The sequence below is a fragment of the Acinonyx jubatus genome, chromosome C1 (genome assembly GCF_027475565.1).
Source record: "Acinonyx jubatus isolate Ajub_Pintada_27869175 chromosome C1, VMU_Ajub_asm_v1.0, whole genome shotgun sequence".
Classification (NCBI taxonomy): Eukaryota; Metazoa; Chordata; class Mammalia; order Carnivora; family Felidae; genus Acinonyx; species Acinonyx jubatus.
In genome coordinates, this window is record NC_069381.1 from 20,909,514 (window position 1) to 20,936,850 (window position 27,337).

Below are 27,337 nucleotides of genomic sequence, written 5' to 3' on the forward strand. Positions count from 1 at the left end.
TTAGGGTATAAAAATTTATTACATATACAGAATATTACCACTAACGAATGCAGACAGGCTAGGACAGAATGGTGGTGGTGGGTGGAAGATGGCTAGCTCTTTGGAAAGTGAACAGGTTTGGGTGGCTCGGAGCCTCATGCCACACGGAAAGATCAGTCAGAAGGGAGAGCACATGCCACACACTGTCGGGAGGTCAGGGCATCGAGCGACTGTTCTGTGTGCCCACCGCCTTCCCTGTCTGATCTGGGGCTTCGAAGGACGCCACGCCCAGAAGCAAGCAACTGAAGCAGAGGGGATTCCTAAGGTGGCCCAGGCTTGTCTCTGAAGTCACGGCAACACCATTTTAAGCAATATGTTTAATTGGATGATTTCCACAAACTATACACGAGGTTTCTAACCATCACAATTCAGTGAAGTACAAAACATTAAGTTACGGGCTGTGGGAAGAGAAGGCGGCACCCATGGTGGCCCCTTCCAATCCTGGTTGGTCTAGGGGTGGGGGTGGGGTAAGGTTTCATTTTAAACTGAGCCCCTCATTTCAATGTACAAAAGAATTACTCTGATCGATATTAAATTGTATTGAAAACAAAATGGACTAAAAAGCAACTACTACTCTATGTTGGGGTGGAAATGGGAAGAGAGAATGAGTCCTTCGAAGCAGGAGGGGAGACAGTCAGGGGAAGGTTCTGTGGCCGTGACCCTAGGTGGTCACTCACGCTGCTCCATTTTTACTTTCGGTGGTCTCAGGAAGGTCCGATTTTTCTTCTCTTTCTTCCCCTTTGTATTTGCTTGGAAGTTCCGCCAGCTGTCCACACGACCATCTCGACTTTCCTAAGCACAAAAGAGGTTTGGGGCAAGGAAACTAGCTGACGAAAAGGGCCTGAACCTGCTCTGCCATCCCTGCAGCCCAGCCCTATTCAGCCCTCTGGAATAATCCAAAAATAGAACAGAGCAGAGCCTTTCTTCACGCTTCCATGAGCCTACGGAAAGTGGCATCCCACCCCCAGAAGGCACGATCAGCTATAGGCAGGAAGAGGAGGGCAAAATGTGTAATACTCATCACAACATTTGCTGGAGATCGCAGGGCTAGATACTTAGCATGTGCTATTTCTAACCCTCACAAAAAGCTGCCCATAGTATGTAAAGTGCCACCACCATTTCACATCTGAACACACCAAGGCTCAGGGGTTAGATCACTTTCTCAAAGCCGTATGGACAGCCAGCAGCAGAGCTGCTCTTTCCACTGAACCTTCCTTCTGCCCCGCAAAACTTGGATGGAGGCTCAAAGCCAGCACAAGGCCTAGCCAGTGATGCCGGGAGGGCCTCCAGGGTCTCTCTCCTGCGTATCAAGAGCCCTATTCATTTCCTCTCTCTGCATATATGCAGGGAGACAGAAACAAAGTCATCAACTCTGGTTAGCCAATCCCTAGCCTAAGAGCTAAATGTTACAGAAGAAAAGACATCAGATGTTGCTCAATTGAGGAAATCGGCTGAGCACCTGAAGAATGTAACTAGGGTGTTAAAGAGGAATCAAGTTTAAAAGCCAGGACATCAGGGTCACAAGAACCTCAGTTTTTGCTAGCAGACCTCTAAGAACGGGGCTACTCCATGATTACCCCTAAACTAAACGTGCAAAGCATTTTTCTTGAGCCCACTTGGCAGCAGTGCCTTCCATAATCTCTAGCCGTTCAGGGATCCTCCTTGCTCCCGCCAAGGCTACAGAGCATACAGGCAGCTGAGCTAGGACTCATCCTCCAAAGCTCCTGCTCTTCCCCACGAATTCCCTTTCCCTGACTGTCTGCCCCAGTCAGTTCTGGCAATGCCCCAGGAACCAAGTTTCCACACGGGGAAGTTTTCTTACTCTGGAATGAGAATCCCTGGCCACCTTGGAAACTTACCTCAAAGTTTTTCTGCCACTCCCTTTCTCGTTTGGCTTTTTCTTGAGCTTCAATCTCTTCTTCCCTTTGTCGCTTCCTAGGAAGAAAACCAGACCAGAGTATTGATATGATACCTAGACACTCTATTAACCATAAAAGTCATCTCCCCACAGAAACAAGTATATCAAGCAAATCAATTCCAAGCATATCAAGTAAACCTAATTGCAGATTAGAACATGGGCAAGAGCTACAGGGCAAGATACAAACATCCCTGTTACACAGACGGACATATATGGTTACCAAGGCCCAGCCAACAATAATCGTAAGTTACGGGCTCAGTCCAAAAGTTCCAGGCTCAGTCCGTGACAAAGCTATCTCAAGAACCCAGGTGACCCTACTTCAGTAGAACGACCATTATAATAGCAGAGGTTCTTACAAGAGGATCTCTGGACAAAACCCAATCCCAAAACAAGAACATTTCACACAGCCTCAACTACCAAAATGGAGTTACTGCTAAACACTAATAAACACTACAAAATACATAAATTCACCTCAAGATTTCTGAAAAGCCAGGGAAATCATACTTTGGGACAATAAGTATTTTGTAAGTGATTACACTGTTCAATAAATACTACATACTCACCAAAGCTGCAGCCACCAGTCACACAAACGGTTCTGGCCTCTGCCTATTTAACCCCAAGAAATCAGGAAGAAAACACATAGCACTCTTGATTAACAACTCCCTGAGGATAGGCCTATTCAATTTCCCAAAAGTCAGAGAGAATTTCTTACCCTAAAGATTCAAAAGTTTGGCTGTTTCAGATAACTATTTTAGACAGTCTCTTAAACGATACACTACATCATTCCTTGATTCGATAAACTCTTCATGAGGAAAATCCCCACAGACCAATTTTGGTTAATCTAGGTATTTAGATGGATTAAACGAATATTCTGATGTATACCTTTCGTGCATCTCTTTGGCTTCTCTCTCTTTCCTTTTAATTTCCAGCTCAGCAAAGAGTTTCATGGTCTGTTTATATACTGCTTGTTTGAACTACAAGAAAATTAAGAAAAAAAGAAAATAAAAACATTTTACCAGCAACTTGAATCAAGCACTTTTAGATGGCGTCAAGATAAAAGCAGATGTGAACCAGCAAGGAAGAAAGATTTCAGAGAGAACTACTTAATGATGCTCTCTCCTGAGAGATAAATAACATAACCACCCATGAAAATTTTCCACTTTCACCATGCAGATGATACACAGGAAACTTGCTCTGCTAAAAAGCACGAAAAAGAAAAAAATTCGACTTGTTTATCATAACCATGTTGGAGGGCCCTTTTCCTCCAAAGAACTCTGAAAAAATAACTTTCTTTCTTTTCACAAATACTTCATCATTACTCTGTGCTAGGCACCCAGCCAGGTACTATTAGTTGCCATCAAGCAGACCAGTCTCAGGAGTCTACTAACTATGGCAGGGCCACTGACGCTATCAGCTGTGTGTCCTCCACCACCCCATTATCTGTTCTCCTTCCACGTAAAGCCCCTTATCTTTAGGTATCTGGTCACCCACTGTAAAAGCCCATCTTTCCTAGGCTTCCTTGAAGCTGGTGTGGCCATGGAGCTTAGCCTCCAGCCAACAGAACGTAAGGAGAAACGATGCAGCAATTTCCCGGAATGTTCTCACAGGGAGTACGCTTATCCCTCCTTGCCACCTTCCTCTATTCTATTTGGTACTTGGGTGAGGTGATGACACACCCAGGACTGTGAGGATGGGGGCAACATCCTTGTTAGCAGAGCCAGAGAGGAGAATGAGTCCTTGGATAACACATGGTCCAGGGCTGCCATACCAGGAGCCATCTTCCCAAAGACTATATTATACACGACAGAAAACAAATCACGGTCTTGTTCAAACCACCATCGTTTTGGGTCTCAGTTGTACACAGCTAAACTTACATTCTACTTAATATGCAGACAGAAAAAAATGACACAACGTGAGACAGAAAACAGAACTCGATCTTTAAAATGTTTTTTCTTCAAAATATAAAGTATTTTAAATATACAAAGAAAAATAGAAAGTAACCCATCATGCAGATTTCATAGAACCTATATCCTAAAATCAGAGACACTGGAGCAAAGAGTAATGTGCAGAGAAAAAGGGAGGTAAAGGAATCCCAAAATCTGTCACTTCTTTTTAATACTGTTATCTGCCAGGCACTGCTCAATAAAAGCAATACTGACAACCCCAGTCCCTGATAAGGACAAACCTCAAATGAGTGAAGGAGTCAGTCAATCAGAATGAATATTTCAGTATCTTAAAAAGTCCAAACTTTCTTGGATGGACAGTTACTGATTTTGAATATTTTATATTCTTTTGCTTTTTCCAAATTTTTTATCATTAGTATGTGTTCTTATATAATCAGGAAAAAAACAAGACAACTTAAAAAAGTTATTAGGGTTCCTTGGGGCAGCTGGGTGGCTCAGTCGGTTAAGCGTCTGACTCTTGATTTCAGCTCAGGTCATAATCTCATGGCTCATGAGGTAAGAGCCCCAAGTTGGGCCCTGTGCTGACAGTGCAGAGCCTGATTGGGATTCTCTCTCTCTCCCTCTCTCTCTGCCCGCACCCCCCCAAAAATAAACATTTAAAAAAAAAAACAAAAAAAACATCCTCAGGGTGCCTGGGTAGCTCAGTTGGTTAAGCATCCGACTCTTGGTTTCCTTGGTTTCTGCTCAGGCCATGATGTCGCAGTTTGTAAGGTCGAGCCCTGCACTGGGCTCTGTCCTGGCAGAACAGAGCCTGCTTGGGATTCTCTCTCTCCCCTTCTCTCTCTGCCTCTCCCCCCTGCTTGTGCTCTCTCTCTCTCAAAATAAATAAATAAAACTTAAAAATAAAACAAAAAAAAAACCCTTGCTTTAAAAAAAAATCCTTTAAATAAATAAAATTTATTTTAGAAAATGTCAGCATTCTTTATTTTTTTTAATGTTTATTTATTTTCAAGAGAGAGAGCGCAAGTGGGGAAGGAGCAGAGAGAGAGGGAGACACAGAATCCAAAGTAGGCTCTAGGCTCTGAGCTGTCAGCACAGAGCCCGATGTGGGGCCCAAACTCACGAAATGCGAGATCACGAAATGAGCTGAAGTTAGACGCTTGACCAACTTGCCACCCAGGTACCCCTTCTAATTTTTTTTTTTTAATGTTTTATTTACTTTCTGAGAGGGAGAACGTAAGCAGGGTAGGAGCAGAGAGAGGGGGTACAAAGGATCTGAAGCAGGCTTTGTGCTGACAGGCTGACAGCAGCGAGCCTGATGTGGGGCTTGAACTCACCAACAATGAGATCATGACATGAGCTGAAATTGGATGCTCAACCAACTGAGCTACCCGGGTGCCCCGAAAATTAGGGTTCTTAACAACTTAAAGGACCAAGGAGTATTTTTAAGAGAGTCTTCAGAAAAGACCAAAGAGGGGCACCTGGGTGGCTCAGTTGGTTAAGCACTGGACTCTGGATTTTGGCTCAGGTCATGATCTCACAGTTGTGAGAGAGCCCTGAGTTGAGCTCCACAGAGGGTGTGGAGACTGCTTAAGATTCTCTCCCCCCACCCCCACCCCGCATGCAGGTTTCCTCTCTCTAAAAAAAAAAAAGAAAAGGGGGGGGTGGGCACCTGGGTGGCTCAGTTGGTTAAGCGTCCGACTTCAGCTCAGGTCACGATCTCACGGTCCGTGAGTTCGAGCCCCACATCGGGCTCTGGGCTGATGGCTTGGAGCCTGGAGCCTGCTTCCGATTCTGTGTCTCCCTCTCTCTCTGCCCCTCCCCCATTCATGCTCTGTCTCTCTCTGTCTCAAAAATAAATAAACGTTAAAAAAATTTTTTTTTTAATAAAAATAAATTAAAAAAAAGAAAAAAAGAAGGAGGAAAGGAAAGGAAAAAGAAAAAAAGAAAAGACCAAAGAGGATAACTGTAGAGAAACGAAGAGAAAGGAAGATTGAGGAAATGAAGAGAAAAAACTAAAATACAGGGACAGAGTACACCCAAAACAGATGGCTAGTGCAAAAGGTGACCGACTTAACAGTTCTCAAGCAGAAGATGGGGCCAGTCACTGTCAGGAAAATCACTGAAGCAAGAATTGTAAGCAAGTTTCCGTAGCAAGACATCTTCTCTTGTATAAATCTTTTTTTTTTTTTAAGTTTATTTATTTATTTTGAGAGAGAGAGAGAATGAGGTAGGGGCAGAGAGAGAGTGAGAGAATCCCAAGCAGGCTCTACACTGTCAGTACAGAGCCCCATGTGGGACTCAAACTCACGAACCGTGAGATCATGACCTGAGCCAAAATCAAGAGTCAGATGCTTAACCTACTGAGCCACCCAGAAGCCCCTATAAATCTTTAAAAACAAGATAAGTACATGGTGACTTACTTACTGACCTAAATTGAAGCAAGATTAAGATGACTTTGAATTTTTCAGGCTAGGAAGGCAATCAGACACAAATATCTAAGTAGAATCTCTCGCTCAACTAATCTCCACTACTGAACTCAATGGATGAAGCAATGCTGTTTCTCTGCAAATTATTACCTGAAGCACAATGAGCACTCATAGCTGGTGGAAAGCCGTTTACTAGCTGTTTAGAGTCACGTGTGGTTGCTCCCAAAGTGGTTTATGACATTTGCAATTACTACCATACTTATGAGATTTAAATATCACAGAAAAATTTTTTAATGTTTTTTTATTATTTTAAGAGAGAGAGAGACAGAGGTGAGTAGGGGATGGGCCGAGAGAGAGGGAGACACAGAATCTGAAGCAGGCTCCAGACTCTGAGCTTTCAACACAGAGCCCAATGCGGAGCTTGAACTCACGGATCACGAGATCATGACCTGAGCAAAAGTCCAATGCTTAACCAACTGAACCACCCCGGCGCCCCTACCACAGAAACTGATGAATGTGGTTATACAAATAAATGCTTGTGGTATCTTTTTAAACTCAGTGAAATGCTTTAGAAAGATTCAATAAAAATAAGTCCCTAAAAATATTGCTGTTGAATTAGGTACAGGAGAGACATCTGGAAAAGACTGAAAAATGAATCCTCTGGGTGGGCTTGCAGTTTTGAAGGCCTTAGCCTGCTGCGGCCTCTCTTACCCAGCAAAGCAATAAAGCTATTATTCTTCTTTATCCCGTCCAAAAAACCCAAAGTCCCAAAAATCAAAAAACAATAAATCATATATAGCTAGGATTTTCCTCTTGGTTTGTTTCACAAATACCTAAGTTTTCAACGTACTTCAAAAAACATTAAAAGTAGAAACTATATGTGTGAGCCCCACATCGGGCTCTCTGCTGACAGCTCAGAGCCTGGAGCCTGCTTCAGATTCTGTGTCTCCCTCTCTGCTCCTCCCCTGCTCGTGCACGCACATATGCATGCACGTTCTCTCTCTCTCTCTCTCTCTCTCTCTCTCTCTCTCTCAAAAACAAATAAAACATTTAAAAAAAAAAGTAGAAACTACGGATAATGCTTGGTATGTATGTTTTATACAGTGAAGTCAACTGCAAACTCCAATCAGCAGACACACACTCAAAGAAAAAGCCATAGTCCTATGGTTTAAAAAAAAAAAAAAAAAAAAAAAGTGAAGCTTAAAGAAAGGTAAATGGACATACATTTAAATACTTTAAATTAAAACCAAATGTTTCTAGCATGTATGCACCATTTTTTAGGCTTCCTTCTCTTTAACCCACCAATCAATGAGCTCAATCACTTGAGATAAGGTGGTTTTTCACATATTTCACTCACCAGCTCAGGATCATCCTCCTCCACATTTGTAGGTTTTCCTTCCTTCTTTAATTGCTTTTTTCGCTCTTTCACCTAAAAAAAAATTTTTCATCAGTTGAGAATATCCATTAAGCTGCACATATATAACATGTGCACTTTTCAATGGATATAGATACAATAAAAGGTTTGCATGGAAAAAAAAAAAAAAGAGCCTCTTCCCCTCCCCTCCAAAACAGCAATGCAGTTAAAGGAGAACTAGGAATCAGGGGTCCTTCCTCTAACCTCATCTAAAATCCAATCCACCAGGAAGGATGCAAGAGGACCAGCAAGGAAGTTGTCCCCAACTCATCCGATCCTAGGCCAGATCCACAGAACCTTTGATACATTGAACAGATTACCCATTAATCTTTTGTGGTTTGTAGTTATGTGTTTATAGCAAAGAAACTACATTTGTCAAGTTTTATAAGAAGCTACAGAATTTGTGGCATTAAGTGTAACTGTTTCCAGGTATTTCAAAAACTGCATTATTGATAATTCTCACTGTGAAACCCCCTTAAACCAGTAATTTTCAGACCACATGAACTGTTTGTTTGTTTGTGTTTGTTTTATCACCCTGGCCACCATTGAGAGCTAAAAAAAAATAAACATACCCATTCACATAAGAATGTCATTTCTCTATTAAATAACCATTTACTACTGCTCCAGCAAAAAGCCAGTGTCTTCCAAGCTCAGAATGGCCCTACTGCCACCTTGTGGCCAGAAAGCCTGAGGATGGCTCCTTTATAGGCCAAAATAAGAGGAAAAGTAAACATACCACAATGATTTAAGGAGAACTTGTCAGGTCCTTTCCTGATTTCTACCAAAATTTTGCCTACAGGTACCACTTCCAACACATGACCAGCAAGATAGACTTATGGCCATCTGTCTCTTTTTTACCCATTTTCTTCATCTAAATTGGACTCATTATTACTATTACTGGTTATACAGTTCTATTTCAGATTCCAAAGCTCTTCAAAGCAAAGGTCACACCCATATTCACTCCCAATTGAAACAGCTCTTACAAATGGCCTCACAATTCTTGCCCCAGCAAGTAAAAAATAAAAACAAAAACCTTTCTTACCTCAAGCAAGCCATCTTAACCATTCCCACCACTCAGGAGATTTAGGTAATGCAAAAAAATAAAGCCAGCTATAACTCAATTTATTTTAGTTGATCCTTCCCAACCCTGTTATTAATACAGATATACACCTCCTCCTATTAAAAAAAAAAAAAAATTACTCATATCCCCTTGCCAGTCTTTCCTCAAGCCCATGTTCCAACCCCTTCACTGAGACAAGAATAAAAATCCAGGGTCAAGGATCACCATGGCTGCTCCACTCTTCCACTCTCAGAAGTGGGTAACGTGACAACACGTGACGAGAGGGAAAGAAAAGCCCTCTCTCCACAGCATGCAGCTGGTAAGGGAAAGAGGTGGGAGCAGCCTCCGAGCCACTCCACACCCTGAGCTCTAAGGCACAACACTATTCATGAGCACCACAGCAAAGTTACAGAGACCACATAAATGGTCACAAATTGCACCAGTAGGTATTGCCAGGTTAACATTTACCCTCCTGCAAGGTGCCCAAGGCTTGCTAATACTTCCTGTAAACACAGCAGCACTATAAATACTTACAGTGTGTTCCACGTATTCTTTTCCTGCCTGAATTACATCCAGGGCCCTCTTCTTTTGTTCCTGATCCAGTAGCAACTTGTAAGCTTTGTCCACAGCTAATGCAAAACATTGAAATTAACTGTTTCTGCAAACACCCTCTGAAAGTCTGAACTATACTCAGGCAGCGTAAATGGACTTGTGCCATCTAAAAGCATTCCCTATTTTGTTAAATTATTTATTGTTGTTAAGCTAATTTTAAAACATACAACTACAGCAATGACTTTCCTTGAGAGCCTTGGAAAAAATTAAATATACCCTCAAGACTATATACACCACAACTAGATTTAATTCAGTGACAAAATACTTCCAATTATTTTTGTTGTTGTTCAAAGAAGAAAAACGATCCTATGCAGTAACAGTCTTTGTTGGCACATAAAAGTTTTAACAAGGCAAAGTTAAGATCTATTTCTTAAACAGCAACATTCTGCTTTGCAATGACAACTGTTCTACTGAAAACCACAGCTTCTTCATCACCAGAAGACAAAACTGTAACATTCCTTCCTTGATCCAGGACAAGGAACAGTTAGTCTCTAGCACTGATAAAAGTTTTAGTCAGGAGCAGGTAAATTTACAAATACCTTCAAAAGCCTTTTGTGCTCTGTCAGCATCATCTTGGTTTTTGTCAGGATGCACCAATATGGATAACTACAACAAGGGGAAAGTTAGGTTTGTCAATACGAGGAACATTTAGTAACTCTTCACCTGCATCATGCTTCCTTCCAACCAAAAGCTCTAAGGTATTATAGCAAAAAAGACTGTCAGCCAGAAACATTTTTTACAAATTAGTAAGTATCATAAAATGTGCAGAAACACTGGTCCTTAGAATTCAAGCACCAAAAGGTAAAATGCTGGGAAACATTTAGGATTTTAATCACAAAGTCGAGAAGAAATATAAGCCAAGCATTACAAGGATGCTGTGAGGATGAAGAAGACAGACTGAAAAGTACCCCGTTCCTATTATGTTCCTTATACTGATAAGCACTCAGAAGGCTAAAGCACGTATGAGACATCATCTCTTTCCTAAAAGAACTTTTAAAGTTGTGGTTCTCTAAGGAGGGGGGCGGGGGATAGGTTAAATAGGTGATGGGGACTGAGGAGTGTACTTGTGATGAGCACCGGCTGATGTACGGAATTGCTGAATCACTATACTGTATGCCTGAAACTAATATTACATTGTATGTTAACTAGAACTAAAATAAAAACTTAAAAAAAAAAAAAAACATTAAGTAGTAGTTCTTAGTTCTGGCTATGCTCCAACCCTGTAAAGCTTTTTAAAATATAGGTCTACTTGCTACTCTCAGACCCTCTGAATCAGTCTCTGACATCTGTACTTTTTTTTGAGAGAGATAGCACACGTGTGCACAGGAGCAGGGGAGGGGCAGAAAGAAAGGGAGAGAGAGAATCCCAAGTAGGCTCCTCACTGTCAGTGCAGAGCCCAACATGGGGCTCAATCCCACAAACCATAAGATTATGACCTGAGCCCACATCAAGATTCAGACATTTAACCGACTGAGACACCCAGGCACCCCTGGAATCTGTACTTTTTTAAGCCTCTACTGGATTAACCTCTACTCGGTAACAGGTGACAGTAAGGAATTAGTGTCAATTTTGTTAGGTCTGACAAGTAGTTATGCACGAAAATGTCCTTTTTTTTTTTCTTGGGGGGATACATGATGAAATATTGGGGGTAAAGTACCATGATATCTATAATTTACTTTACAACTCAGCCAAAAACATAGTTAATGAAGCAAACTGTTGCCTACAGATGGTGAGTATATGAGTACTCAGTGCTCTATTCTTTCTTTTTAAAATATAATTAAAATTTTTTATAACAGGGGCACACCTGGGTGGCTCAGTCAGTTAAGCTCAGGTCATCTCACGATTTGAGCCCCACATTGGGCTCTGTGCTGACAGCTCAGAGCACGGAGCCTGCTTCAGATTCTGTGTCTCCCTCTCCCTCTGCCCTTCCCCTGCTCACGCTCTGTCTCTTTTAGTCTCTCAAAAAGAAACATATAATAAAAAAGTTAAAGTGAAAAGCAAATATCTCCATAGGTGATTCTTTCAGACAGCCAGGGTTAAGAACCACTGACCTACTGTCATTGACAGACCAAAACCAACTAATTGGAACAGTGGGACTTTTTGGAGATAATGACAGCAAGTGGGAATGAAATGCTAAATCCAGCATTACTGGAGTCAGAATCCTGGGCTCTAATTCCAACTTTAATCACCTACCAGCTGTGAGACCTTGAGCAATTCACTTAACCTATCTCTGTTCCAGTTTCCTCCTCTGTAAATACAATACTAGGTACCTCTAGCTCATTGGAATAATGCAAGAAACAGCATAGTGTCTAACACACATTGATAGCACAGAAAGAGGATATACTGCATGCCAAGGAAAAGACATACTTCTCTAAGTGCATTGTTCGATTACCTCATTTAAATCCTCATAACAATCTTGCTGGGTAGACACATTACGGGCATTTTATAAATGAGGTAACAGGCACAGAAAGGTTGAAAGGGACTTGCCCAACTTCAAACTGCTCATAAGAGGTACAGCTGAGATTGAAACTCAAGTCATATAGCTCTAAGGCCCATACTCTTAACTATTAGATCATATTAATAACTAAAGAACTCTCACTGAGTTCTTCATACAGCTTACATAAAAAACTTTTGACTGTGGATTTGAATGCTTCCTTATTAAATTGGGAAAGACTGCTAATGCATTACATTAGGAAACTTGACATTTTAAGGGGATAAAAGCTGAATATAAGTGCAGAGTAGAACTTAAGAAGAAGAAGTTATAAGATAGGGTGGAGCGCCTGGGTGCCTCTGTTGGTTAAGCATCTGACTTTGGCTCAGGTCATGATCTCACAGTTCACAAGTTCAAGCCCTGTGTCAGGCTCTCTGCTGACAGCTCAGAGCCTGAAGCCTACTTCGGATTCTGTGTCTCCCTCTCTCTCTGCCCCTCCCCAACTCATGCTCTATCTCTCTCTCAAAAATAAATAAAACATAAACAAAAAAAATGTTTTAATGTTATATAATGGGAAATGACTTAGTAGGCAAAGATAAAAAACATCTTGGCTTAATAGTAAATCAGAACATGATTATGAGTCAGCAATGTGGGGGCAGTTACTGTATTGAGGAAGCAGGCATAATATTGGATATTAACAAGTATGGAAGGCAGGAGATGAGAATTATATTCTGCACTGGTCAGACCCTATTACAATATGAAGTACAAAGAGATATATAAAAGTTGGGGAAATTTTAAAAAACAAACCAACAAAAAAGACATTAGGTATACAGAAAATCCAATTTGCAAAGACAGATGGCAGGGAGTGTGTTTATTCAACTCCTAGAAAGAAAGGCTGGGGGTTACTCAGCTATCAAAATTGGAAGGGTTTTTTAAAAAGGCTACTATAAACCTTTGTAGCTCAAGGTTATTAAACAACAGACTGGACAATAAAGCACTATTTACATGAAACCAGGTATCTCTTGGGTGTTTAAGTTTGCACAAGATAAAATTATTGAGGAAGGGGGTCTTAAAAATAAAAAAACTGTTACAAATCATTTAACATGTTTTCTCCAGGAAGGCAAGGAATTTAATAAGCATGACTCCATGTAAGTTCCACTATTCTACCTTGTACTTCTCCTGCTTACTTAAGGGCCTGGAAAGGTTTTATTTTGGATATAAAATTCATTCTATTCAGAGGTCAAATTCATCCTATTCTTCCTTCTCCCTCACTCCCAACTGTATGCCTAAATTATGCTCCTGTAATAACCTTCAAAAGCCTGCTGAATGCAGTGGTCATTCAGCTCCATAGCTTACCAATAACTACTGCTGCAGGTGGGCTGTGTGAGTAAGAGGTAAGCCATGGTCAATAAATTATTTAAGATTTTATGTCACTATGAGGTTTGTTTTTAAAGAGTTACATAATCTTGGGGCGTCTGGGTGGCTCAATGGGTTGAGCGTCCAACTTCAGCTCAGGTCATGATCCAGCGGTTTGTGAGTTCGAGCCCCACGTCAGGCTCTGTGCTGACAGCTCAGAGCCTGGAGCCTGCTTCCGATTCTGTGTCTCCCTCTCTCTCTGACTCTCCCCCACTTGTGCTCTGTCTCTGTCTCTCTCAAAAATAAATAAAATGTAAAAAAAAAAAAAAAAAAAAAAATGTTACATAATCTTAAGCTTAAAAAAAAAATTAAATTTTGGCCCAATAGTCATAACAGCAAATCCTAAGAGAATCATGTGCTACTCCTATATTTCCAAAAGGTTCAGACTCCATCTATTACAGGGAAATAATACTGTACCTGTCGAAACCTCTTTTTTATTTCTTCATCGGTCACTTCAGGATCTATCTGAAGAACCTGGAAGAATCAAAATCAAAACTGTAAAAGAGATTAGAAGAATTTATGAATTTAACAGGTGCCCAATAATTATAAATGTTAAAATCAACATCTAGAGCAGTACTCAGTATTCTAGAACAGTACCTGGCACACAGTTCTAAAAAATGCTCAAGGTACATAAATGCGGGGCACCTGTCTGGCTTAGTTGGTAAAGCTCGTGACTCCTGGTCTTGGGGTTTTAAGTTTGAGTCCCACACTGGGTATGTGTAAAGATTACTTAAAAAATAAAAAAAGAAACATGGGGTGCCTGGGTGACTCAGTTGGTTAAGCATCTGACTCTTGGTTTCGGCTCAGGTCATGATCTCACAGTTTCATGAGTTCGAGTCCCCAATGGGCTCTGTGCTGACAGTGTAAAGCCTGCTTGGGATTCTCTCTCAGCCTCTCTCTTGGCTCCTCCCCCACTTGCATTGTCTCTGTCTCTCTCAAAATAAATAAACTTTAAAAAAGGAAGGAAAGAAGGAAGGAAGGAAGGGAGGGAGGGAGGGAGGGAGGGAGGGAGGGAGGAAGGAAAATGAGGGGCACCTGACTGACTCAGTCGGGAGAGTGTGCAACTCTTGATCTTGGAGTTGTAAATTCAAACCTCAGGTTGGGTGTAGAGATTACTTTAAAAAAATAAAATAAAATATTTTAAAAAAGGAAAAAAAGAAACATAAATGAGAAAACCAGTAACAGAATAACAGTTATACCATTTTAGTTTCTCAATATGTATTTCTCAATACAAAATACATTTATGTTTAACTCCATCAGAAAGACAATTTATCTTATATCCAGAGACAGGTTTCTGGACGATGTTGCATTTCTCCTTCATTCATTAAAAAAAGCACCCCCCTACACACCCCTACTTATCTTTGCAAATGTGGAGAAAGTACAAATACGCAATAAGAAAAATACGAGGCTGGATCCCTGATTTTCAATCCAGAAAGGCCCACGGGGCTCCCCTTTATATCTGTAATTCACATGGGCCAATGGTTCTCAGCCCAGAATGAACATCAGAATTGCCTGTGAAGACCTGTGAGCGAAGACCTGTGAGCCATGGGCCTACTATAGAAAAGTCTGGTTCCAACTCAGTAGAACTGAGGTACAGCCAAATGGAAGGATCAGCTGTATTTTTAGAGCAATTTGTTTTTTAAAGAATAAATTTAATCATTCTCCACGCCTAGGTAAGCTGGTGTTGACAGTCTTCACCATGGATCCTGAGCCCATCGCCACAAATATATATATTCACTCAGACATTTATAGAGTAGCTACTACCTGCTGAACACACTGCTATGTACCAGAAATGCAAAGATAAATAAGCAGGGGAAACGTATTTTTTAATTACCATATAATAAGTGCTTTGGGGGGAAGATTTCACAGTGTAGTCCATGGATTCAACACAGCATTACTATTTATTTACTTGATATTCAAGGCCAGAGGGCGACAGGAGTTTGTTAGAAATCCAGAAGAGAAAGCCTCACTTAAATGCAACAGAATCAGAATCAAAACTTAACAAGATCCCCAAGTAATCTGAATCATATTAAAGTCTGAGAAACACTGGTAAGAAATGATGTAGGTTAGAAAAAAGTGTGCTCAACGTTAGCAGAACTAAGGACGGGGCAGGTAGGGGGGTGGTGGGGAGATGGACAGCAAAGAGAAAAAAAATGAAAATAAACCTTGAAAAGAAAAACATATACCAGAATTTAAAAATGCAAAGTAACCTACCAAGCTTAGTCAGATGCTTGCAGTGTTTTTTTAAAAAAACCTGGCAACAAGTAATGTCAAGATTTATTGCAAGCTTTCAAAACATTCCAACAGCCCACCTATAGTAATAAAGTTAGTGGTAGGCAACGGAGCTGAATGACCACTGCATTCGGCAGACTTTGGAAGGTTATGACAAGAACACGCCCACTCTCCAATGCTAGGCATACAATACGGGTGAAGGAACAGAAGAACTTTAAAGCAACACATTTTCAAGATTCATTGTGTCCCCTCTACCTTCCCAAGGGAGAAAGGAATTGGGAAAAAGTCACTCAAGAAAAGTATGCAGCTATATAAGATTTATAGATAAAGGAAGGTAACTGTACATACACAAATATTCAGAAGAGAATTTTACCTTACCTTGGTTCTGGGGAAAAGAAACGTATTGGAGCAAACCAAAGTCCAACCAACCCCAGAAGGTGTACAAAATGAATGAGAAAGAATGGAAAACCTCCCACCCTCACATATAAAAAAAGCCTCCAATAAAGCTATAGCCTAGAACTAATGCCAAATGTAATTCATAAACCTTGACTGATTCCCAAATTAAATAAAATAGCTATAATTAAGATTTGGGGGACAACTGGGGCCACTTGAGTGTGGACTACATTAGATGATGTTATTGAATTAATGTTGTTTTTCCTAGGTGCAATAATGGTGTTGTGGTTATACGGCTATATGTTCTTATTCTGAGGAGATGCCTGGTTAATTATTTAAGCATGAAGCATCACAATGTCTACAGCTTACTTTCAGATAATCGGGCAAAAATGAATGTATGTATATATACACACACACCAGCCTTGTTTTTCCAAGAATAACTTAATCACATGTGTACTGATCACTGGCAACAAAAATTCACTGAGTGCCTTCAAAGCTAATCAACTCCTTTTCTATCCTTAATAGATGGAGGTACCATATGTGGCCATGAAATACAATGAATACAGTGGGCCTATACCTGCGGCCCAAACCTCTTTAAAGCCAGTTTCACACTCAGTACAAACTTATGGAGCACCTATGATTCCTACTGTGCTCACTACTATTTTCACGGAATTGAAGGTCCATCAGGGGAGGAACAGACAAGAAACAATTCTTACAAACGTGACAAATGCCATATTACCAACATGGCTCTTAGGAAGCACACAGATCTGTTCAGATTCTTGGAAGGTTTTTCTGAACTCCTACTGTGTCTCAGGCTTTGGGGATACTGCAATCAAAAATCCAGTCTTAGACCTCAAAGAGTTCATTAACCATCACACATGAACAAAAATGCCTGACACTGATACAAGTTTCTGAACTCAAATTGTAACAGCCTCCTTTGGAATCTTTCACTTGAAAAAGGAATCCAGTCTTAAGTCATATGTGAACTCTATGAGCTGATAATTATGTACAAGTTCCAGAGTTCTACTAAGATAAACACCTTTCCTTCCAAAGTACTTAATAAGAAACACAAAAAAATAAAGTTGGTAGAGCTCCTTGCCGGGGCCTTGAAGTTAAATCAAAAGAAGGAACATGAAAAGGACAGGACTGAGCAGGGGCACAGGTTCCTCTACGCTTATGGAAGAAGTAGAGAAGGGCCTTCAACTGAAGAGTAATTGCAGAATGCGTAAGATCCTTGCATAATAGCTGAAGGTTAGACGCATGGCCAAATAGGGAGCTAAAGAGAGGGCAGGAAGAGAAAAGAAAAATGCGCCCTGGATAATGATTCCCATAATAAGGTCCCTCAGATTCCCAGTCTTACTCCTCCCTTTTCTACCTGCTACTCAGTGAGATGGTGTCTAGGCAGACCACTCACATTTCAGTTGACACCTGGGATGACAGCTATCACTGCATTACTCTCCTTACTAGAAAAAGACCAGGGGTCCCTGGGTGGCTCAGTCTCTTGATTTCAGCTCAAATCATAATCTGGCGGTTTGTTAGATTGAGCCCCGCGTCCAACTCTGCACTGAGTGCGAAGTCTGCTTGGGATTCTCTCTCTCCCTCTCCTGCTTACCTCTGTAGAAAACTGATTCATTTAGATGTCTCAATAGCTGCTACGTGAAAAACAAAAGTCACTCATTTCCTATATCACCAGGAACACCTAATTCTGACTCAAGGTTCAAAAAGCAACTTCATAAGGAGACAATGACAATAACACCCACCCTATATAGTGGCCACCACATCTGTAGAAAATAGAAAAGACAAAAGTTCTAACGGATGGTCATCGAGTCCTGCCCATTCAAACACAATCTCTCATCTTCCCAAGTGTCAACCTCACCGTATCTTTGTGTAAATATATTCACACATACATTCACACACACTGTCAACTCTTGAACACAGGTTTGAACTGCACGGGTCAACTTACATATGAATTTTTTTTCAATAAATATAGTATACTACTATAAATGTATTTTCTCTTATGACTTGTTAATATTTTCTAGCTTACTTTACTGTAAAAATACAGTATGTAATACATATACAAAACGTGTTAATTGATGGTTTGGTCTCAGTAAGGCTTCTAGTCAATAGTAGTTTATTAGTAGTTAAATTTGGGGGTGAGTCAAAGTCATACACAGATTTTTAACTGCATGAGGGTTTGTATGACTGACTAATCCCTGCATTGTTTAACGGTCAATTGTGAGTGTGTATATACGTATATACACACATATACATATGCATAATGTGTACATATACTCCAACATTTTTTTTTAGTTTATTTTGAGAGAGAGAGAGAGAGATAGAGAGAGAGAGGGAGAAAATCTCAAGCAGGTTCCACGCCCCTACACAGGGCTCGAACCCATGAACCACAAGATCATGCCCTGAGCTAAAGTCAGACGCTTACCCAACTGAGCCACCAGAGCCCCTCAAACATACTTTATATAGTCAGGACAGGAACTATAGGGCAGTGACTTCAGAACCACATTAACTAGTAGGGTGTTAAAATTCTAGCCTTCATAGTAGTCCCAACAATCTGTCATTTCTTTTCAATCAGATAACCACAGGAAACACAAATTACCCTAACAAATAAATGGGTAAGTTATATGATCACATGTCCCCTTTTCATGGTACTCTGCACAATTTAAAAGTATGGTTAAATAGAGGGGCGCCTGGGTGGGTTAGTCAGTTGAGCGTCTGACTTCAGCTGTCAGACCATGATCTCCAGGCTCATGGGTTTGAGCCCCATGTCTGGTTCTGTGCTGATAGCTTAGAGCCTAGAGCCTGCTTCAGATTCTGTGTCTCCCTCTCTCAAAGATAAGTAAACATTAAAAAAAAAAAAAAAAAAAGTATGGTTAAATACAAAGAACATATCATCAAATTCTTTATCCTTCTCAAAAAAATTATCTTCTCCATTCCCTCCCCCAAATTGTATCAAGAATACTCTTGGGGAAAAACAATCAGGGGCTCCTGGCTGGCTCAATCGGAAGAGCATGCGACTTTTGATCTTAGGGTCATGAGTTCAAGTCCCTTAACTCATGACCCCAAGACCAAGGGTCACATGCTCTTCCAACTGACCCAACCAGATGCCCCTCAAAAGTACTCTTAAAGTTTTCTGTCTTACCCTTCCCTTTCTGAGCAATACAATCCAAACACATTAAGTGGAGCCAGGCAAAGTAGACACCTATCCTGGGTAGGACATCAAGATAGCCCAGTGCAGGGTCAGAGCCCATCTGGGATGAAGATGGTGGTGACCACACAGGAAGCAGTGGCCAGTCACACCATGGTGGAACACAAATGGGGTGAGAAGAGCATCCACATAGAAAGGTACCCTGACATGGAGGTACAAAGTGGGTTGAGAAGGGCATCTCAGTGGGCAGGCAGCCAGGCATAGGGTGTTAAAACCTAAGCAGGGTAAGACTGTGAACATGGGAGGGTAGCCAAGTGCAGGGTATCAGAGCCCAAGAGGGCTAAGGAAAGCATCCACATGAAAGCAGAGTTGAGGGGCGCCTGGGTGGTTCAGTTGGTTAAGCGTCTGACTCCGGCTCAGGTCATGATCTCACAGTATGTGAGTTCAAGCCCCACGTCAGGCTTTCTGCTGTCAGTACAGAACCTGCTTTGGATCCTCTGTCTCCCTCTTTCTCTGCCCCTACCCTGCAAACATGCATACCCTCTCTCTCAAAAATAAATAAACATTTTAAAATTTCTTTTAAAAAAAGGAAATAGAATGTAACTGAGGTATTTGAGAGTGGGCAAGGTAAGAAAAGTGTCTACAAGGGAAGTGGCTTGGCACAGAGTATAGGAGCCCAAACAAAAATATCTCCACAAAGGGATGGCCTAGCATGGGAAACTTGTACTTGGTGAGGTGGGCGCCCATGTAGGAGGGCATCCAACATAGGAAGGCAGTCCAACAAGAGGTGTCAGAACCCAAGCAGAATGTAGACAGCACTTGGATGGAAGTATGACAAGCACAGAAGTTGGAGCCTGATCAGGGTGAAGAGAGCCTCCATGCAAGGGTGGGGGGAGGGGGGTGGGGGGGTAGATGGAATGGAATTAGAGCCCAAGTAAGTTGAGGAGGATGTTTTCAGAGGAAGGTAGCCTGACGTAAGGGTCAAAGCCAGAGCAGGGTAGAAACGTGCCTGTTTGATGGGGAGGATGCGGGAGTCCAAAAGGGATGAAGAGAGGTCCCAGGGAGCCAGAGGTGGGTGAGGAATGCACCCACATGGAAGGGTAACCTGGCATGGGAGTTTTAAGCTCAGGTACGGTGAGGAATGGCAGCTGGGAGATCACATGTAAACAGGACGATCAATTAAGTAAATATACACATATTTAAAATAGTGGGAGCCTGATTTCTCACTATGAGAGAAGGGAACTACAAACATGTAAAGAAAAAAAAAAAAAAACTAGAATAAACCCTGTGGTGTTGGATTGAAATTGGATGTAAATACATGTACGTACACATGCAAACACACATATGCATGCATACACATACACTCACTTCTTAGCCCCATCTACCAATAGGGTCTGGAGTAGTGACATTCCCAACAGCAATGAATACACCTAGCACCCAAATCTTTATCTCTAAATACCATTCTTCACTAAAAGGAATCGGAGCTCCTCACTGAAATGACTTTAGGCTGGGTCAGGAAAAGTACAAGAGTGTCTTGTAATCAAAGAATGATGAAAACATATCGAAAGATAGGGCCTTGCTTGAAAGATAACCTACTGGCCCAATTTGGGACAACTTGAGCAACAAAATAAATAATATCAAAATACAACACACTGGATAAAATAGGAAACCCTAAGTCTATACTGACTAATAAATGAATAAACTGAAACTTTGATAAGAGAATGTTTACACTGTCTCAAAGTGCCTCCCCATAAAATACTTACTAATTACAAAAGGGAAGAAAAGTAACTTATGAACACAGCAGGCACCTCTCCAAGTGATCAAGTTAACATCATTAGAAATGGGATAAACCTGGGATATTGGAAATATCATGTACTTTATAAGTTGCCAAGAGAAGAATACAGTATCACTTCTGTGATATTCCTGCATTCCAACATTGCATAAACTGAATCCAACTGAAGAAATATCAAACAACCTCAAATTGAGAGAGATGCTACAATATAACTGGCCTGGGTACGCCTGGGTGGCTCAGTCAATTAAGCATCCAACTTTGGCTCAGGTCATGATCTCACAGATCGTGGGTTCAAGCCCCAACAGCTCAGAGCCTGGAGCCTGCTTCAGATTCTGTGTCCCCCTCTTTCTCCGCCCAACCCCTGCTTGTGCTCTGTCTCTGTCTTTCAAAAAAGAATAAACATTTAAAAAAAATTTTTTTTAATAAATAACTGGCCCGTAATCTTCAGAAATGGTAAGGTCGTCAAAGTCAAGGAAAGGCTGAGAAACTATTCCAGACTAAAGACTAAACAGACACAACAACTAAATATAACAGGTGATTCTTGACTGGATCCTTTTGCTGTAGAGGACATTATTGAGACAACTGGCAAATTTGAATGGGGTCTGAGAACTACATGGTAACAGTGTACCAATGTTTCTTTCTTGATTTTGATGGTTATATTGTGCTTCAGTAGGAAAGTGTCATTTGTAGGAAAAACACTGAAGTATTCTAGAGCAAAGAACATCATACTAACAACTTGGTATCAAACAGTCCAAGAAAGTCTTCATAATGTACTTGTAACCTTTCTACAAATCTGAAATTGTTTTAAAATGAAACAGTTCTTGGGGTGCCTGGGTGGCTTAGTCCTTAAGCATCCAACTTCATCTGGCTCAGCTCATGATCTCGTGGTTCCTGAGTTTGAGTCCTACATCAGGGTCTCTGTTGTCAGTACAAAGTCCACTTTGGATCCTCTGCTTCTCTCTCTGCCCCTCCCTTCCTCTCTCCGCCCCACCCCCCTCAAAAATAAACATTAAAAAAAAAGATAAATAAAATGAAACAATTCTTTAAAAATTACTCTTCAGGAGCACCTAGGTGGCTCAGTCAGTTAAGCATCATCTGACTCTTGATTTCAGTCCACGTCATGAGCTCACGGTTCATGAAATTAAGCCCCAAGTCAGACTCTGCACTGACAGTGAGGAACTTGCTTGGGATTCTCTCTCTCCCTCTCTCTCTGCCCCTCCCCACACACTCTGCACACACGCACACCCTCTCTCTCAAATCAATAAACTTAAAAAAATTTTTTTGTTACTCTTCAAAAAAACAGAAGCAATGGATGAGCCTTGAAAGCATTATGCTAAATGAAATAACTCAGACACAAAAGTACAAATACTATACAATTCGACCTATATGAGGCACTCAGAATAGGCAAATTGATAGATAGAAAATAGAATAGAAATCACCAGAGACTGGGAGTAGGAGGAATGGGGAGTTATTGTTTAATGGGTTTGGAGTTTCTGTTTAGAACGATGAAAAAGTTCTAGAGATGACAATGATGGGTGCACAACACTGAATGTACTTACTGCCCCTGAAATGTACACCTAAACACTGTTAAATGGTTAATTAGATGTTATGTATATTTTACCACAAAAAAAAAAAAGTTTACAGGTGCTCAATAAGTGTTATTTTTATAAGATGTAACAATATTCATGTCAAAGTTATTTATAATTGTGAATAACTAGAAACTAGTTTAAATATCCTATAATAAAGAAAAATACAGGAATTATTAAATAATTTTTTTAATTTTCAGAGACAGAGAATATGAACAGGGGAAAGGGGCACCAGGGGGAGAGAGACAGAATCCTAAGCAGGCTCCACACTCAGTATGGGGCCCGACGCGGGGCTTGACGCACGATCCTGAGATTACGAACTGAGCTGAAATCAAGAGTTAGATGCTCAACTAACTGAGCCACCCAAACATCCCAGTAAAGGAATTCTTTAAATAAAAACTGTGGAGACTTTTAAAAATGTGTACACCAGGGTGCCTGTGTGGCTCAGTCAGTTAAGCATCCGACTTCGGCTCAGGTCACGATCTCAGTTAGTGACTTCGAGCCCTGAGTTGGGCTGTCTGCTGTCAGCACAGAGCCCACTTCAGATCCTGTCCCCTTCTCTCTGCCCATTCCACCCTCAAAAATAAATAAACTTTAAAAAAACAGTAGAAGTTTCTTTTTAAAAAATGTATACACAGGGGCACCTGAGTGGCTCAGTCGGTTAAGTGTCTGACTCCCGCTCAGGTTGTGATCTCATGATCCATGGGTTCGAGCCCCACGTCGGGCTCTGTACTGACAGCTCAGAGCCTAGAGCCTGCTTCGGATTCTATGTCTCCCTCTCTCTCTGCCCCACCCCTGCTGATGCTCTGTCTCTGTCTCTCTCAAGAAATAAACAAACATTAAAATTAAAAAAAAAAAAATGTATACACATATTTTGTATAACAATATAGCATTTATTTTATTTATTTATTTCAATCTAATTTAGTTAACATATAGTGTAATAATGATTTCAGGAGTACAATTTAGTGATTCATCACTTACACATAATACCCAGTACTCATCCCGAGTGCCCTCCTTAACGCCCATCACCCATTTAGCCCATCCTCCCCACCCCTCCAGCAACCCTGTTTGTTTTCCATATTTGGGTCTCTTATGGCCTGCCTGCCCCTCTGTTTTTATCTTTTTTTGCTTCCCATTGTTCAACTGTTTTGTTTCTTAAATTCCACATATGAGGGAAATCATATGACATTTGTCTTTCTCTGATGGACTTATTTCACTTAGCATAATATAATCTAGTTCTGTCCACGTTGTTGCACAGTACAGCATTTAAAATAGCATGAAGTAGGGGGTGCATGGGTGGCTCAGTCGGTTAAGCATCCGACTTTGGCTCAGGTTATGATCTCCAGTTCATGAGTTCGAGCCCCGTGTCAGGCTTTGTGCTGACAGCTCAGAGCCTTGGGCCTGCTTCGGATTCTGTGTCTCCCTCTCTCTCTGCCCCTCCCCACCACTTGCACACACTCTCTCTCTCTCAAAAATAAAATTAAAAATTTTTTAAAAATAAAATAGCATGAAGTACATTATCCTCCTTGTTTCAAAACAGAACTTTTAAAACAGTTCAAGTATAAACAATTAAGATGGAGCTATTTCTCTTAGGTGGGATTATACTTGATTATTCTTGCTTTTATTATATTTCAAATCTTTGTAAGAAATATGACTTACTTTCATATTTAGGAAAAGTTTAAAATTATAAAACAAAGGAGACCCAGAAAGTATATTTGCTTGTCTATAACCCTGTGGTCATTTTTTGGTTGCTGGATATTTGATATGTTTTTTTAAGTTTACTTATTTTTGGAAGAGAGAGAGAGACAGCAGGGGAAGGGCAGAGACAGGGAGACAGAGAATACCAAGCAGGCCAACATGGCAACATGGGGCTCAAACTCAGGAACCATGAGATCATAACCTGAGCCAAAACCAAGTGAGTCAGATGCTTAACCAAGTGAGCCACCCAGGCACCCTGGGTTTTCCATATTTTTTACTGCAGTACAAAGAAAAGCTGTAACAAGCAAACTAAATCAAAGATCCTAAGTTTATCAAGGGTAGCTAGCCCTTCACATCTGAAAATAAAGCCCTGTATATTAGGGTTGGTAAAAGATGGAGAATATTTGACAGGTCACAGACCATCTCATTTTTCCTAACATGCTGCCTTCGCATGCTTTGCTCACAATAAAACCAGCCAATCTCAGTTCCAACTATAAGACAAAGGTGTATGTTCTGATGTAAGTCTGCCTGCAGCTATGAAAAGCTCCCATCACAAGGCCATAGCAACATCAAACAGCTCACCTCAAATGGGTTCAAATTGAAGTAGGAGGAACCAGGACGGGTCAATCTTTCAATCTGATTTTTGGATGTTAGAACTGAATCTCTCTTCTCTATTTGTTTGACCTAAAATGAAGGAAGATAAAAACTTCATTACTAAAGTTCAATAATAAACTCTGAATTGTCATTTTAACAAGCTACTGACATGTTGAGCAAAATCTGTCTACATGTGAACATTTGAAGAATAATTACAACAGGTATCATTCACTGAATTCTAACAATGTAAAAACTTTACATATATTTATTCCTCTCAACCATCCTATACAGTAGATACTACTATTATTCCCATTTTACAGATAGGAAAACTGAGGCTTAGAGAGGTTAACTGATCTGTTCCTGGCTACCCAACTTGTAAACTAGAATTTTAATTCCAACAGTCTGACTCCAAGATAAGAATCACAAATAAACATAAATAAGTCACAGCCACCACCTTCAAAGAGCTTCCACTTTATGACAGAAGATGTACTAGTGTTGTTCATACTTAATTTACAATTTTTTATTTAAGAAAAATACAATTACACTGAAATATACTATACACTAAAAACAGCATTAAAGAAGTATCTGGGAGGGACAAGTAATTCTGCCTACCTATCACGCAAATAGAGTTAGAAAAATCCCGGACCCAAAACACCACCAAGGAGAACAGGCACTAGGTAGTGCCAGGAAAACATCCTTGGTACCACTGTCAGAATTGGAATGCTAGTTGAAATGAATCAGGTTATGTTTATATGTTATATACCATCATTATTCCTATGGCCAAAAGGAGTTTGGAAATAATTTCGGTAGCATAAAAAGCCATTCCTTCTCAGTATCTTTCCTCTTCACTTTCTTGAAAATAGCATGTCACTCCTCACCCCATCTTCTTTCCTAGACTTCTGTTTCCTCGTAGCACATATCACTACCTGACACTATATTTTACATGTTTGTTTATTGCTTATCTTTCTCTATAGAATGCAAGCTCTAAGACAGGATTTTTCTATTGTTCACTACCATACCTCCAGCACCTAAACAGTACATTTGTACGTGTCAGGTGCTCAAGAAACACTGGTTGAATGATGACTGAAGGGTCCTCCTTTATGTACTTTCCCTCGTTCAATTCAGAGAAGCCAGAATTGTTTTTAGTTTATTTTTATTTCTAACTAAGAGATGGTAAGTGAAAGAATTTCCAGTGTAACTGATGAGTAGTCATTAGAGGTCAATAAACTTTGGTACCAGCATATCAACATTTTCACGTGAATTAGGCATTTCAAAAGGACAGACTATAAAGGATATGCTAATTCCGTTTTCAAATTTAATACTGTGGAGAATCTACTATGTAACAAGCACTGTTACAAATACCAAAGATAAAAAATGAATGTGACACGGTGCTGAACTCTGAGCAGCTCACAGCCTAGACAGGAGCAACTCCATTCCTCAAATCCATGCCATTCAGGTTTAACTCTTAGAAAGATGCTTCTTTCTGCTTTATATGTTATGACACCTTTTCTTATACCTTAACTCCTTTAACGTTCATAAAAACTCTTGTTTTAATATTAACTCTGGCTTTACAGAGGTAAAAACCTAAGATCTGCAAAATCAATGTCTTGAAAGAATTAAAACACAGTCCAACTGCCTTGCAAAAATCCAATCCAAGGTCCTCTGACTCCAAATGGCATGCTTTTCATTTATTCATTCATTTATTCAACAAATATTTACCAAGCAATTACTATGACGTACGTGCTGGAAATGCGACAATAAGTGAGGCTCACACCAAACTGACCCCCCAATCCTAACATGATACCAAGCTGATATCTGCTGTAAGACCCAGAACAAATTATTTCGCTTCCCTAAACCTCAGGTTTGTCATCTGTAAAACAAAGATAATGCCTCCCTGGCATGATGCATAGTGCCTGGCGCCCACGAATGGCAGAAATAACCAGTAATACAACTCATTACAAAGGACTAAGGGTAGACAGTGCTTCCGTTCAGAATAAAAATGAGGCCCAGCAAAGTTAAGTCGCCCCCAAGAAGGCCGGACTCTGCCAGCCCCTGCCAGCCTCGGACTCCGCGGACTTGGGGCCCTCTGCACGCGCCCAGGCACTTCGTTGGCCACAATCATCGTCTACCCGCGGACGTCGGACCCTGGCCCCTTTTTCGATGCCCAAGGGATTCCCCCAGCAGCTACGAGGCAGAGATGCGCACACACACCCCGAGCCCCCCTGCCTGCCCGAAGGCCAGACAGGAGGAACCGCCCAACGGTCCAGGCCAAGAAGACCACTGCCTTTGCCCGCTGGGAAAGTAGGACCGAGTGGGGTCGCCCCGGTGCCACTACTCCTCACTCGGTGTTCACCTCACTGTAGAAGGTCATAAATGCTTCCTCAGTGCTCCCTCCGCCAGCCGAAGCCCCGCTCTCTCCTGGAGCCGCCATTTCCCCGGCCCAGCAACCACGTGACTCTCCCGCGCAGGCGCAGCCTCCTGTGATTCTTACAGGCCCGCCTCCCTAGCTCCGCCCCCTTCCTTGTGACTCTTAAAGGGCTGGCTCCCAAGACAGAAACCTCTAACCTAAATACTTTTTAATTGAGGTGAGATACACATAACATATAATCAAAATGAACAGTTCAGTGCCTCTTTACACTCACAGTGTTGTGCAACC

The 27,337-nt window shown here is 41.0% G+C and overlaps 1 protein-coding gene across 1 annotated transcript; it reads right to left on the reverse strand.

Annotated features, from left to right (window-relative positions):
- DNAJC8 (DnaJ heat shock protein family (Hsp40) member C8) lies at positions 1-27,156 on the reverse strand. The gene is made up of 9 exons (XM_015075055.3): positions 27,035-27,156; positions 24,670-24,771; positions 13,641-13,697; positions 9,916-9,982; positions 9,299-9,393; positions 7,648-7,719; positions 2,840-2,931; positions 1,899-1,974; positions 1-831 (listed from the first exon to the last, which is right to left on the reverse strand). The coding sequence occupies exons 1-9, from the start codon at positions 27,110-27,112 to the stop codon at positions 709-711; spliced, it is 762 nt and encodes a 253-aa protein (XP_014930541.1). The 5' UTR covers positions 27,113-27,156; the 3' UTR covers positions 1-708.
- Between the last annotated feature and the right edge of the window lie 181 nt (positions 27,157-27,337).

Coding starts and splice junctions, on each gene's coding strand:
- DNAJC8 (XM_015075055.3), bottom strand. CDS start 27,112: ATGGCGGCTCCAGGAGAGAGCGGGGCTTCGGCTGGCGGAGGGAGCACT. Junction 9,983..13,640: donor TAAAAAAGAGGTTTCGACAG/GTACAGTATTAT, acceptor CCCTTGTTGTAG/TTATCCATATTGGTGCATCC. Junction 7,720..9,298: donor AAGAATACGTGGAACACACT/GTAAGTATTTAT, acceptor ATTTTTTTTTAG/GTGAAAGAGCGAAAAAAGCA.